The 15695-nt window shown below is 37.1% G+C and overlaps 1 protein-coding gene across 1 annotated transcript; it reads left to right on the forward strand.

Moving 5' to 3' along the window:
• The first annotated feature begins 13875 nt into the window (after nucleotides 1–13875).
• LOC113311529 lies at nucleotides 13876–15057 on the forward strand. Its single transcript, XM_026560360.1, has 3 exons — nucleotides 13876–14205; nucleotides 14335–14586; nucleotides 14692–15057. Exons 1-3 carry the CDS (start codon nucleotides 13876–13878, stop codon nucleotides 15055–15057), a joined length of 948 nt encoding a protein of 315 aa, XP_026416145.1.
• Nucleotides 15058–15695: the final 638 nt, after the last annotated feature.

A 15695-nucleotide genomic window follows, 5' to 3' on the forward strand; every position in this document is an offset into this window, starting at 1 on the left:
ATCAGAGGGGAAGATAAGGACGACACCCTCCATTAGGGAGATGAATTGTGTCAAAAGATGTAAATATCATAAGGCTTTTACTCATGGGAGTATTAAGACTTGTGATATTTATGCAACAAACCTGAAGAGGAAATAATACAAGCGAAAAAGATAAGACGAGATCAATGGGTCGATGTACTAAAATGCAAAGACCCCCTGCGATCTCGTCGCACAAAAATGAGGCAAGATAAGACCTTTACATAGGAAGGCAAAAATAAGACCTCCTAGATAATACAAAAAAATAAATTAATTATAATGTTCGCACCAAGAAAATTTCTTGGTGCCAAATTAATTTTTGGTTTATCAAAATCTGCCAAATAACAAGAGGAAAGAATGGGAATGCAAAGGAAGTGTTGTTTGCCCCATTTTGATAAGTCTCACATGCATATGAAGAAGTCATAAATATGAAGCGAAGGAAAGAAGAATCATATTAAAAAGATGCAAACTGAATTTACAAGAATTTACAAGTATATTACAACAAGAAGAAACAATCAACTTTCACCTTCTTCATTTCGTCCAGACTCAGAATCACTAATTTCTTCTTCAGAGTCTTCTTCTCCATCAGTAACTTGGATATCAGGAATGGGTACATTTTCAGGAATCGCTGGAAAGTTTTATTTCGATAAAGGAATACCATTCTCTAGACAAACTCTTTTTACAACAGCCTCACGAGAACGATTAGCATCGTTACTGTTGTTCTGGACAAAGTTAAACCAATTCTGCTTCAGTTGCTGATACTTTGAGTTACGAGCAAATGATTCTTCTTACTTAGCAGGCAAGCGAGTTTCTAGCTATGAAATTCTCTTTTGATATTCCTTCTCTTTCTCTGCGAAGCATTAACAAAATAGTTAAGATAACAGACAATTATTCTTAGAAAATATGAATTAAGATCAAAGAACAACAAATGACCTTCATAATTGGAAATAATGTCTGCGACCAGTGTAGAATGCTCAGTGTGAAGACTAACATTTACACCTAGATTATTTCTAGCATCGTTTAGAACTCTAGCATCCAAGGTTGAACTCAACTTCACTTTTTATAAGGAGTTGAGATTGAATTAAGTTTCTTTACTTAATAAGAGTATCTCTCTCACGACAAGCTGAATCACGTTCTATCTTAACCTCAATAATGGATTCTTGAAATTGTTCTAGTGATTTCACACCCTTAAGAGTGATTTCATCTTTCTTAATAATAAGTTTGTTCTTCTTCGCCTCCAATATTTGAATTGCTTCTCTCCCCTCGTAAAAACGTCGTTTGAAGTTATTAGCAGCGGATAATGCATTTTTATGACGTTCCCTAAGGGTAGTATATTTTAATCTTAGTTATTCCAAGCTAAGGTTTTCAAATCCTCGAGTAGGATAATTATTTAAAGAAGAATTGAGGTGCTCTAAAAGAATTTCAGCATCAGGAAGATTAGCCGCTTCATCTGAACGGTCATACAGGTCTGCGAAGATAACTAAGTAAGAAGTACGGACGATCGCATAAAAGAAAAAGAGTGAGGAAGTAGAAGTTGCATACCAATGAGTTCCTTATTTCTTTCTCGAGCTTGAAGAACCAATTGAGAATTAGTTAAATTCTCATTTTTAAGTTTGGTATTCTCGGTTGTAAGATTCACATTTGCATCTGAAAGAATAGACTTCTCATGTTTCACTGTAGTATTCTCGTCTTGCAACTTGCGATGTTTTTTCTCATTGTCTAAAGAAGTTGCATAAGCTATGCGGGAACTCTGTTGAGATAAAACATCATAAGCAAAAGAAGAAATAGTAAAGAAATGATCAAAGGAAAATGATTGCAAAAGTATTACCAAGCCACTCATTGCAAATTGAAAATCTGGGTTTATTGTAGAGGCAGCTCCGCGAAGAGATCGATCCCCCAAGTGAGGAACAATACAGATCTTTTAGACCATCCTGAAAGTACGTTCCGTTTCTTCATCTTCGAGAGTAGCAAAAGCATCCACAGAAAAAAGATCAGACAACTTCTTACGGTACAAATCAATCAATACCTCTTCTTCAGAAGCCAAAGTATTTCCTTCTTAAGATTCTGAGCCTGAAGAGGAATCATATCTCGCACGCTTCCTAGAGACATCCTCTTTTGATGAGGATTTCTTGGATAAAGTTTTTGACGCGAGCTTTTTAGGAGGTCTCTTGCTTTTGCCTAAAAGTTTGTCGTTCAAAGGATTCACCTACGCGAATAATCAAGATTATTCTTACTTCTTCATTCTGCGAAGATGATACCTTGAGTGAGGTACTGACCTTTTCGGCATCCTCCAAAAGAGAAGAAATCAGATATAAGAAGGTTACAAAGAATTTACAAATTGGATTAAGAGGATCACATACCACTACTTTCTTTTTCTCATTTTAGAGTAATTTGAATCCCCAAGGTTGGTAGAGAGGGAAATCTTCGGGAAGAGGATTATCAGAACCATCCGCAGCTCTACCAGATACAAAAGACCCTTCTAAGATGACAGGACAATTAAGCCACCTAGAATCATTGGATCTGCGAGCAGCACGATTGGAGTTTGAATTCCAATCAGCGATGCCATCTACTCTCCTTATGCGAACGGCCCAGTTAGTAACGTTACTTTTCGTGATAGCGATGTAATAATTCCTAAAGAAATTATCAAGAGTATATTCAGCAGGATCAATAATTTTGTCACGATGATCGTCTTTTCGCACTTCATCAGGATAAGAATTTCCAAGACCAGCTGCGCAACGAGCATACTCTAATGGTATCCTGATAGCATCACCACTCAGCTGAAATATTCCTCGTGCGAATCTCTCATCAGCAAGAATTCTATAGAAAAGAGGAATCTCAGGGTTATATAAAGGAATTGGCAGAAATTGAAGTTGACCTAACGAAACGATGATCTTTTGGTTATTTCACTGCTCAGAATTGATGAGATCAAGATAAAGTTTGGATGCGAAATTAATGAGGAAGGGAGAGTTCATAACCCCTCTGATTGAAGTCAGTTTTATCTCTGTTAAATTGGATCTCCATCTTTTTACCAGCAGGAGCCATTAAAGAATGGGAATTGCAGAGAAGATGAAGAAAGATGAAAGGAATAAAATGAATAAGGTAGAAGAGAATATATAGGAAAGAGCGACCCGATTTTCGAGATTCATTCTTTTTAATGCGAAGAAACGAACGGATAAAAACTTATGGTTAAAAGAGACGTGTCAAAAGATGAGTGGTTAAAAGGACACGCGTACATAAGGGGAGCTTGAAATATAGAAAATTGTCGGCAAAGTAAAATGAAAAAAGACAAGCATGTGCGATTTGCAAGAGGAGAATTTCTCACATCGCTCACTCTGAATAATAAGCAATATGAGAAGAGGCAAATGTAGGAGTTAAATATCGCACACGATAATAATTACGCGAAGTGAAGAATACAACCTGGGCGAAGAGCATCGCACATAGCAAAGTCGAGACGACGCACCAGATGATGTCAGCAAAGTCATGAGTAAAGAGTGAAGAATTATGTGAACAAGTATACTATGCGAAGATGAGCGATTGTATATGAGCGAATATGTCGCATAGTGATCCCGAAAATAATGGGATTCTTATCCACTATGTAAAGTCCTATATAAAGGAGAGAGAGTCATTGTTTCCGAGGGAATTCTAGGACAAGTCTTGAAAAAGAAATAGGAAGAGAGGGAAAGTGAGTTTAGGTTTACAAGTAGAATTGTCGTAATACTTGTATCCATCTTATAAATCGACTTAAATCTTGATAATCAATAAAAAATTCAGGATGATTACTTAGTATTGATTATAGTTATAGTGGAATGTGGTTGTAGGAAAACCTGCGACTACACATTCGTCCCAGGATCTTCAAAGCGTCGCCCATGATCCTGAACCTCTTGACGACATTAAAACGATGCTGTTTGCATGAGGAATTACGTTAGTCATGTAGCAATCCCAGTCCATATCACGACCATCCAGAATTTCGTTCAACCTGACAAGTTTTAAGTTCATGACAATAGAGAGTCCTGGAACCGGAATCCAGTAAAACTTCATCATTCTTTTTAATTACCAAGGGCTGTAATATTTCACCTATCTGCAATTCAGGTCATAGATATTACATCTCACTGACGTTGCTTCCATTATATCCAAAGACACGTGATCGATTATTTATTAAATTAACTGTCTACCAGTGAGAGTAGGTCTTCCCAATAAGTCAGAGTTCCACCTCCTGCAGCATCAACATGATTGTCATTGTTGCAGGAGCTGATGATCATATTGTGTGTTTTACGTTTTTAGTTTATTTGACTATCTTGAGTTGACCTTCCTAGTTTGGCATTGAGAGATTTTAAAGTTACTGTCAGAAGGATACTTTGAATTTTTACTCAATGCTAGCGATTGCTGCGCCTGCCATGTGTATGTGTGTGCTTGCTTTTCCACAAGTTGGAGACGTTGCGCACTTTATGTAGGGCACATCAGGGTTCTGAGATCATGTAGTAGTCAGATGAAAAATAACTTTCGCCAAGGAATGACATCACAAAAGAAAGAAATCCTGCCTGCTACTCATAATATATATACATGCAGGACGATCATCTTTCTTTCCTTTTTCTTTTCTTGAATTTTCTTTCCTTTTTCTTTTCTTGAATTTGAGACAGGAGGTAGAAGAAAGTGATGGGGGGTTATGGAGGACCCTGAAGAGAATTTAACCTACATGTATAATAACTTCTTTTGTTTGTTTTCCTTCCATGAATGAATATAGTGTAAGATGAATCACGATGAACACGTACGTATATTCCATATAAAAACAAAAAAAACACGTACGTTTAGAACATCATAACAGTTATATATCGTGTCCGCTTTCTCGATAAAAGAAGACCTGCTAGTGCAAAAATCATAGGTGTACCGAAGATAAAAGAAGCCGGCAACTTCATTAAAAAACGAAACATGACCAAAATTTAGTGAGTCATATATCCATGAAGTGTCATAGATTAATAATAAATCATACTTGATCAACGTAAGAACAAATTGCCTAGAGACAGAGACGAAGACCAAAACTAAGTAATATTTTTTTTCAGAAAGAAAAAAATTTAACCAGTTGGTGGGGTGCTTGGTTGTTTGATGAAAGTCATCATGATTCGAGCAACGTTCTCCAAGCGATTCAAAAGGGACATGTCACCGAGGAGTTGTTGTGATATTTGAATCCCGTTGGGCTTATGCTTTTCGATCTCTGTTACACAAGCAACGACTTGTTTATGAGCCATGCTCATAAGAATTTTTGATTTCTTGTAGTCATAAGATTCGAATGAAGTCATGGAATCAAATAGTTGGGTCTCAGCAGCAGACAAGGTGGTATTGCAGAACTCAAATATTTCCTTTAAATTTGCATCAGTTGTATTCTGAACGAGTTGATCAACATCGACGTGTATGAAACTAGCTCGACTCCAAGTGCAAAAAATAATAGAGTGCGTTAAGTCTCTCATATCGTTGGTATCTCTAGAGTGATCCCCGTTTATGCAGTTAAGACAGACCTCCTTGTCCAAAGAGTTTGCGCACACATTCTCAATATTTTCACCGTACGCTGCTGGTTTCACCTTCATCACTTGCTTTGATTCTACCATTACCACAATAATGGAAAGAATAGGAAGGACGAAAAATAAGATAGATGACAATGAAGAAGAAGCCATTTTTTTTTTCTTTTTCTTTTGGAGTACGGATTTAAGGTAGGCAGTATATATATTGCATTTCTTACCAGAAAAAGAAAAAAAAAAGTATATATACAGCATTGATATTTCCTTGTTCAAATGGATATTGCTACGATTTCATGGCATTAATATGGCTGATTTGCTAATTAAAGAAAATTTTCTATGTAACATAGAAAGAGTCGGGATTTCTTGCTTTTGAAAAATGCCAGCTGCTCCTCCCCTTGCAAGCTACTTGCAGGCATTCTGACGTGAGTTTCCAACGGCTGAGATGTGGATTCTTAATTTTATGTATATCTTACAGAAGCTTCCTCGAAAGAAAGAGTAAAATCTAAATTTGGTGCACTAAGAGGGAGTTTGGTGCTGTGGGTCTGGCCTCCCTTGGACGCGTCAGCTGCAACTAAAGATTGGGCGTTTGATTTTTTCTGAAACAAGAGTGGTAAAAAAAAATGCACGGCTCAGAGATGAAACACTACGTATCAGTTCTTATGTATCGTACACTTCTATAGCGGAAAATATGCAATCTACAACACATGAAAACCTTAGAGAGGTAAGTGGACACCATAATGTTGTTAGGCAGACTACGGAATAAGCCCAAGGTTGATCTGTACCAACCCTAAGATGAAGGCTAAGAAAACGCACAAGTCGATCCGTCCTGTGTGGTCGAGTGGACCTAAAATACATAACCCACCACCTAGATCAGGTTTCAATCAGCTAGCAGCTACTAACTGCTTTGTGTGATGCAAATTGGGTCCCACATTCCTTTAATGTCTCTCAAGCCTTCAATGATCCGAATAAAACACTTGTGATTCAATTCTTTCGTTCAAAGAACACCCTTTGCAATCTTCCGTTACATTTTGTTGGTAATCAATGAAAAGAAGTGAAAAATAACACCAAACATGGTCAAGGATTGAATTTTGTTAGAATTTGAGGAGCTTTTATGTTATCTGAACCTGTGAGTCCAATTATAGTTAGAAAGAACTCACGGGGACTAACTCTCACAATTTTCTTACTCTCACTTAATTAAGTAATTCTCTCTTCTTATTTCATTCATTCAATAGTTACAAGCATTGGCTATTCAGTAATGTTACAAGCATTGACTATTTATAGCTAGACCGACTCTCTCGGTTTTATTCAACATAAACTATTTAACCCACCTTGTAGTTCGACAAAACAAATAATAATCCTGCTCAGTTCTTTTATTTAGGAACTGCACCTCTCTGCAGCTCAGGTCCCTACGACTTACCGTGTGATGATGTTGGATATTTTCAATAACATGGAAAATTAAACGAATTTTGTTTTTGGTTTGCCGCTCTGACGGAAATATTTGATGTCGAACTGGCACAATGGATGTGTATTGGAGATGAAAAGACATCTCCAATGGATGTGATTGTTCACATAAGACACAACCGTTCTCATTGGACATCATATGTGTCTATTGGAAACGAAGAAGTATCTCCAATACGTCATTATACGTGTGAGTCCCTATATAAATAGTGATGATTAATTCTTTTCAAGTATGAAAATCATCAAATACTTTATGTTTCCTCTCTTCTAAGCATCATCATAATCTTATTGTGTATTCTTGGTTGGGTCAAGGGGTGCAAAAGTTGAATCCAATGACGTTGTTATAGGATTTCGTTATATCCCGGTGGAAATATTTCATATACTCGTTTGTAATCACCAATTTTTTGGAAGGTCGAAATTGTCCATCTAAGAATGTCCATTGAACAAAAGTTGTCATTATCGTATCTTGTGTAATTATTTTTCACAATATAATAAACCAGAATTTATTTTACAATCACTTGGCAAATAAATATGTTGCATTCTGTAACCACAGCAATACTGCAAGGTTCCTTATGCATCAAACAGGGCAGAACCCTAGCAAGATCCTCCTTGGAAATCTATAGATGCTCCTGTAATACAAAGAAAGTCCTACTTAAAACTTACGGATTTACTGAATCCCACATTTCTAATCTAATCAATAAGTTCCCATCCATCCTCTCATCTAATCCTCATAAAACCCTAAAACCTAAACTAGATTTCTTGAATTCTAAAGGAATTTATTAAACTGATCTTGCGGATTACATCTCAACTGAAGTGACCCCAGGATTCTAATGTACAATATCAATAAAGTAAAAATCCCTTCTTCCCATAAGCTTAAGAGCATTGTTTAATCTAATCAAAACGTCATTAAAGTGATAAAGCGAAATTATTGGATTCTCAGTACAATTCAAGTAGTGAAACTCGTGGCTAGTATTCAAGCAGCTGTGTATGGACAGTCCTACTGCACATTGGATTCCCACTAAAGAAAATTGGGTAACACAGGTTTTGGTTTCTCACACAACAGTGTGAAGGTTGATGATTTTATTATGTATATATACTGATTGTTGTTACATAACATGAGTAAAGATCCTAATACTATAAATATATCAAAGGAATTAAATATAATTACAACATATTCTTAATCACATATAATCTTCTCTGCATGCATTGATCTTCTTTCCATATTCTTCTTTGCATGACATCAATTACGTATTATCTTGCATGTACTAATCTTCCTTCTATGTTTAGATTGCATGTACTAATCTTCTTTCCATGTTTAGATCATTGAGTAATGGTAGTGATTGATATTATCTTTCTTTCTATAAATATGTATACGTGAACAAATTTATCAAGGGACTGATAAATCTAATACCCCCCTCAAGTTGGAGCGGGAGAGCCTGAATGGACGCCCAACTTTCCAACAAGCCGCCCAAATTGTTTTGCTCCTACTGGCTTGGTGAAAACGTCAGCGAGTTGATCAGAAGATGGGAGATATTTTGGCAAAATCAACCCGTTCAGTAACTTCTCACGAACAAAGTAACAATCAATTTCCATGTGTTTCGTACGTTCGTGGAAAACAGGATTTTAGGCAATGTGAATTGCAGCTTGATTATCACAGGAGATGGTGATAGGTAAAGTACAAGGAATATGCAAGTCCTTGAAAAGATAACGTAACCATTAAAGTTCATCCGTAAGATTAGCCATGGCACGATATTCAGCTTCAGCGGAAGAGCGGGCAACATTGGGTTGTTTCTTTGATTTCCATGAAATAGGACTAGAACCTATGGAAACAAAATAGCCTGTAGTAGATCGTCTAGTAATTGGACATCCTTCCCAATCCGAATCAGTGTATCCATGTAATGAGAGTACACTGGAAGAAGAGAGAAAAATACCATGTCCAATTGTACCTTTGAGATAACGAAGGACACGGTGAGAGCATCAAGATGAGTTGTACGTGGATGCTGCATAAATTGACTTAAGTAATTGACCGCGTATGTAATATCAGGACGAGTGACAGTGAGATATAAAAGGCGACCAATTAGACGACGAAAAGAACTTCGATCAGTTAAAGATTTTCTATCTGTAGGGAGCAATTTAATATGCGTGTCCATGGGAAAAGATGAAACACGAGCTCCAGTGAGACCTGAGTCTTTTAGAATATCTAGGACATATTTTCTTTGACAGAGAAAAATACCTTTAGGAGATAGAGAGACTTCAATTCCTAAGAAATATTATAAGCGACCTAGATCCTTAATGGAAAAATGAGAGGCAAGACGTGATTTAAGAGAACAAATGAAGTTATCATCTGTGCCAGTGATGATTATATCGTCAACATACACAAGAACGAAAATAGAGGTAGAACCCCGATGATATGTGAAGAGAGAATTATCACATAGAGATTTTGTAAAGCCTTCAACTAACAAAACCGAAGAAAGTTTGGCAAACCATTGCCTAGAGGCTTGTTTAAGGCCATAGAGAGATTTATTAAGGCGAAAAACTTAAGACTCACCTTTGCGAGCTAAACCAGGAGGTATTTTCATGTAAATTTCTTCATCCAAATCGCCTTGAAGAAATGCATTGTTGACATCCAACTGATGGAGAGACCAACCTTTGATTGCTGCAATTGACAATAAAACACGAACAGTGACAAGCTTAGCGACAGGTGCAAAAGGATCATAATAATCAATACCTTCTTGTTGAGTGTAACCCTTTGCAACAAGTCGAGCCTTGTAACGTTCAATGGTGCCATCAGAATTAAACTTGATTTTGAAGACCCACTTGCATCCAATTTTCGTCTTACCAGGTGGTAAATCAACCTCAACCCAAGTATTATTTTCTTGTAAAGCAAGGATTTATTTGGTCATAGTTGCGCGCCATTTAGGACATTGAATGGCTTGGGAAAAGGATTTTGGTTCAGCTGTGAGGACAACAACAGCCAAAAAAGCTTTATGAGTTGGATTGAAAGTATTAAATGATAGATAATCAGTCATGGGGTGGACTGATGTAGAGGGACAGCTTGTTGCAGCACAATGATAGTCCTTCAAGTATCCAGGCGGATTCCTGGAACGAATTGGCCTAGGATTCACAACTGGTATTGGCAGCACAGTAGAGTTTGAAGTCTCAGAAGGATGAGACGAGATTACAGTACGTGAAGAATCAATACGTAATGATGATGGTGCATGAGATTCCACAACTGGTGTGACATAAGTGTCTGTTGAACTTTGTTTAGAAAACTCGTCAGAGTTAGGAAAAACATGTGGAGCTGATGATGTAGTGGAGGGGTCCAGATTGGAAGAACCACGTGGAGTTGGAGATACGTTAGAGGACTCCTGAGTTTGGGAACCAATTGGATCCGTAGAGATTGGATGAGGTGGAATCCCAGAATGAGAGAAATCCTGAGTTTCAGGATTGGTAGGTCTGGGCACTGACAGACGTGAACTGTCAGGGGAGAATACAGGCGAAGATGGAGATGAAAAAATTGGATCGAAATCAATGTACTCATATTGTTGAACAGGTACAGAAAAGGTGGGATTGAGTTTGTTCACAGCATCATGAAAAGGAAAAGTATTCTCATGAAATACAACGTCTCTGGACGTATATATGGATTTTGATTCTAGATCATAAATAGAGTATCCCTTTTGACCATAAGGATAACCAATGAAGATGCCAGGATTGGCACGTTGATCGAATTTATGAGAAATTCGAGTGTTTCTTGCAAAACAAAGATAGCCAATTACACGCAAGGATGAATAATCTGGCTGTTTATGCAGGAGCATTTCATGTGGAGTCTTATGAGACAACACAGGAGTTGGTAATTTGTTGATAATATAATTAGCAGCAAGTACACATTCACCCAAAAAACGAAGTGGAAGATTATCCTGAAAACGCAATGCTCTAGCTACATTGAGCAAATGGCGGTGTTTCCTTTCGAAAATGCCATATTGTTGCAGAGTATACACACAATTAGTTTGATGTAAGATTCCTTGTTGGTGAAACCATGATTGTAGTACATTGGATTTGAACTCGGATCCATTATCAGACCGGAAAGTCTGGAGTTGAGGGATAATCAACGAATTGATACCAGATGAAATGGTAGAGATCTTTCGACCAAACTGTTTGACAACAAAGTTGAAAAAATAATGAAGATATTTTAAAGTTTCTGACTTGGATTTCATCAAAAATACCCAAGTGCAGCGCGAATAATCATCCAAAATTGTCAAAAACTATTTAGCACCAGTCAGAGAGGGAGTTGAGAACGGTCCCCATATGTCAGCATGAATCAATTGGAATGGATGTTTAGACAAAGAAATACTTTTATTAAACTTGAGACGAGTTTGTTTAGCCTGAGGGCACACATCGCAACCATGACTACATGAAGAACTAATGAAAGGGAAATTACGAGATAAAAACTTAAAGCAATCCACACTCGGATGTCCTAGACGACAATGCCATGTATCAACAGGCTTATTTGCAGCTAATGATAAAGAAAATGGTTGAAAACAAAAGTGATATAGGCCTGCCACATGCTTACTCCATCCAATCACTTTGTTGGTTTGACGATCCTGAAACACACAAGATTCGTGTGAGAACTGAACATAACAATTAGATGTGCTGGTTAGTTTGCCAACGGAGATTAAGTTGAACTTAAAACTCGGAATATGAAATACATTTAGCAATTGAACATGAGGAGATAAATTCACAGTGCCAATGTGTGTCACAGATGTATGTGTACCATCTGGTTGCTGAACAGTGAGTAGTTTATTAACCACAAGATGAGAAGAAAAAAGAGACAAAGAAGAACAAATATGATGGGTTGCCCCACTGTCGATAATCAAAATATATCATTAGAACAGGAAAGAGACATACCAGCAAAATGGGAATATGGTGCTACATCAGTGCGATCATTATCAACTTCAAGTAGAGATAACATGCGTGCATACTGGGCAGCGCTTATAGCTGGTGCAACAGCCGGGGTTTGAGTGATAGCAGCGACCACAGAAGGTTCTGAATCCCTTGGCTTGGGAAAGTCTTTTGGGTAACCTTTAAGCTTCCAACAGGTCTGCTTAGTGTGACCGTGTTTGTTACAGTGGTCACAGAAGGGCCGCTGTCGTTTATTGTTTCTAGGATTTTGAAAAGGCCTTGACTGACGAGGATCGAAGCTGCGAGAGACATTCAGGGCAGCATAGTCCACATAAGGAATGGAAGAAGAATTGAGTCCTTGTTGTTCTTCTTCCTGCCTGACATGGTTATATATCTTCGCAGGTGTTGGCATGGGTTCCATAAGAAGTATTTGACTACACAGGGCTGAAAACCTATCATGCAAACTTTGCAAAAACTCCATGGAGCGATCCTGACTATGATGACTCATATAGTTCTTACCTGCTCCGCATATACAAGGTTCAATGGGTCGAAAAGCATCTAATTGATCCCAGAGTGATTTGATCCGGGTATAATACATAGCAACACTCAGATTCTCTTGTTTCAACAAAGCAATGGATTGTTTGATAACATATAACTTTGACGCATTATGATGAGAAAAACGAGATTTGATTTCTAACCATTGTTCATATGCCGAGGGGAAGTTCTGAGTACTTGAACGGATTTCTGGATCCACGGAATTAGAGATCCAGCTACCTATTAAGTCATCACATCTCGTCCAGTGAGCGAGATCTGATGCATTAGTTGGATTTTTCTACCGTTCCATCAATGTATCCTAGTTTTCCTTTTGCACTTAGTGCCTTCATTATACATCGACTCCAGGTGCAGTGGTTTTCACTTCTGAGCAAGGGAGAATAAATGACTGATGTGGGATTATCAGAAGGATGCACATAATAGGGACTGGTAGGAGATAAACCAGTATCCTTCTCTGGAATCACAGTCGAAGGGGAAGATTGATCGCCTCCGTTAGTCATGATGATGATGTTTTAGGGGAAAAAAATTAACCTAGCTCTAGATTACCATAAAGAAAATTGGGTAAAACAGGTTTTGGTTTCTCACACAACAGTGTGAAGGTTGAAGATTTTATTATGAATATATACTGATTGTTGTTACATAACAAGAGTAAAGATCCTAATACTATAAATATATCAAAGGAATTAAATATAATTACAACATATTCTTAATCACATATAATCTTTTCTGCATGCATTGATCTTCTTTCCATATTCTTCTTTGCATGACATCAATCACGTATTATCTTGCATGTACTAATCTTCCTTCTATGTTTATATTGCATGTACTAATCTTCTTTCCATGTTTAGATCATTGAGTAATGGTAGTGATTGGTATTATCTTTCTTTCTGTAAATATGTATACGTGAACAAATTTATCAAGGGATTGATAAATCTAATACCCACATATTCAAGGAGATTATCGATTATAAAGTAGCTAGTTGAACATCACAGGAGGAAAGAACTTGTAGTTTGAAGAGGGCTAGCGATCGCAAAAAGTGCGTAAAAGTTTTCTTTCACAGAATTTAAATTTATACCTTTGTCCCGGGAATAGTTTATGGAATCAAGTCTATTTAGATGCGAATTTAGTGACTTCAGTTAGAAACTGTTAGAGAATAGAAATGTTTTGTGTATAATGGTGAGCGTGTGATGTAAGTATGTCATAACTGACACGTACAAGTCAGTGTGTGTGTGCGCTATCTGCTGAACCAGTTGGCGGTCTTTAGCTGTTTAAATAGTCCTTCTCTTTACCTTTCCTGTAATGAGAAATGTTAATGAATATGAAAATAAATTGAGAGATTTGTCCAACGATATTGTTCTCTCTAATATGGTATCAGATACCTTCTTCAAAACCTAAATTCAAAACCTAATTTCAAAACCAATTACATCTTTCAATCAAATCAATGGCAAAAATTAACAAACACATCTCATTAACTTTCAAACCACCATCAAAACTAAACACTACAAATTGTCCTCTATGGAAATCACAAATCGTTCCTCTTCTGCGTAGATATAATCTTTTTCGATTTGTTGATGGTTCATTCCATTGTCCAGTGAAATATTATCGAAAAACATCACCAGCAGGCCAAGAAATCATCACAGCAGCAGGTTTTATTGATAAAGATCCAAATAATAAGTTTGTCTTCAATCCACTATATGATTATTGGGTAAATCAAATACAAGCCATTCTGTCCTGGTTATTATCTGCTTGTATTGAAGAAACTCACTCTCAGGTAATCAATTGCACTTATTCTCATGAAATTTGGAATCGTCTTGAACATCATTACAAGTAGTGATTGATGCAATTGAAGACTTATTATCATGCACTTAAACTCATTCTGTCTAGATTGATGCAATTGAAGACTGATTTAGTTCATCTGAAGAAAAGTAGTGATTCTATGCTAGCATATTTTAACAAAGCGAGATCTATATCACATCAATTAGCTCAGATTGATCGACCTATCTCTGATGAGGATCTAGTATTTCACATTCTTCAAGGATTAACTTCTGAATATAATGCTTTCAAAACCTCAGTCACAACTCAACAATTGAAGACTGATAATCTGATTACCTCAGCTGACCTTTTAGGATTGTTGTTATCTGAAGAAGCTAGAGTTTGATGCGAATCTAAAATAAATCTCACCACTGCTTCTGCAAACATCTATACTCAACAAAATTATCCTGATACCTCATTACCAACCTTTGATTCACAATATCAGAATTATCCTCCACCTTCAGCTTACTACCAACATTACTCAGGAAATTCACATTATCCACCTCAATCTCAATCTAATTCTCAATGTCAGTGGAATTCTCAGCGAGGAACTTTCAACAGATTTGGTGGTGGTTATCGTGGTAATAGGTCTTGTGGCTCTCGTGGTTTTTTTAGAGGTGGCAGATTTGGTTCTGGTGGCCGTACTGGTAATAGATCTGGTGGTTATTCTAAAAACTTCTTCTCACCACCAAATCCTGTCAAATATGATTATTACATTGAATGTCAGATTTTCTTCAAGCCAGGTCACTCAGCAAATGAATGTCGATACAAATATGCTCCTAATGATAACTACATGGCTCAAACACACTAAACTACTTCTTATTATCCTGGTGATGACTGTGATGATTTCTGGTGTCCTGAACCAGAAGCCTTTGTTGTCTACAATGATAACTCTGCTTCTAGTAGCTTTGGCTGGGTACCTGACTCAGGTGCTACACATCACCTCTGATCTGTGAAATTTGAGTATGCACTCAGAATACCAAGGACATGATCATGTCAGAGTTGGCAATGGCTCAGGTTTGAATATCTCTCATATTGGTACTTCAATTCTTAAACATGATGATTGCATATTTGCACTTTCAAATGTTCTCCATGTTCCATCAATTACTAGAAACCTAATTTCAGTACACCAGTTTACAAAAGAAAATAACTGCTTCTTTGAATTTCATCATGACAAATTCTATGTGAAGGATGTGATTACTAACAAGGTTCTGCTCACTGGTCCTGTTAGACATGGTTTATATCACTTGGACTTCACTGCTGCTCAGCTTAAACATGCTCTTATTTCAACTGCTTCTTCATCATCCACATGGCATAATAAACTTAGACACCCAGCTTACAAGACTTTGAAGAATGTTCTGTCTTCAATCAATGAGGTACTTGATAGTCATTTGTATGCAACTCTTTGCCTAGCCTGTCAACTGGAAAAGAGTCATGTTTTACCATTTC

This window comes from Papaver somniferum, chromosome 9 (genome assembly GCF_003573695.1).
Source record: "Papaver somniferum cultivar HN1 chromosome 9, ASM357369v1, whole genome shotgun sequence".
NCBI classification, from domain to species: Eukaryota; Viridiplantae; Streptophyta; class Magnoliopsida; order Ranunculales; family Papaveraceae; genus Papaver; species Papaver somniferum.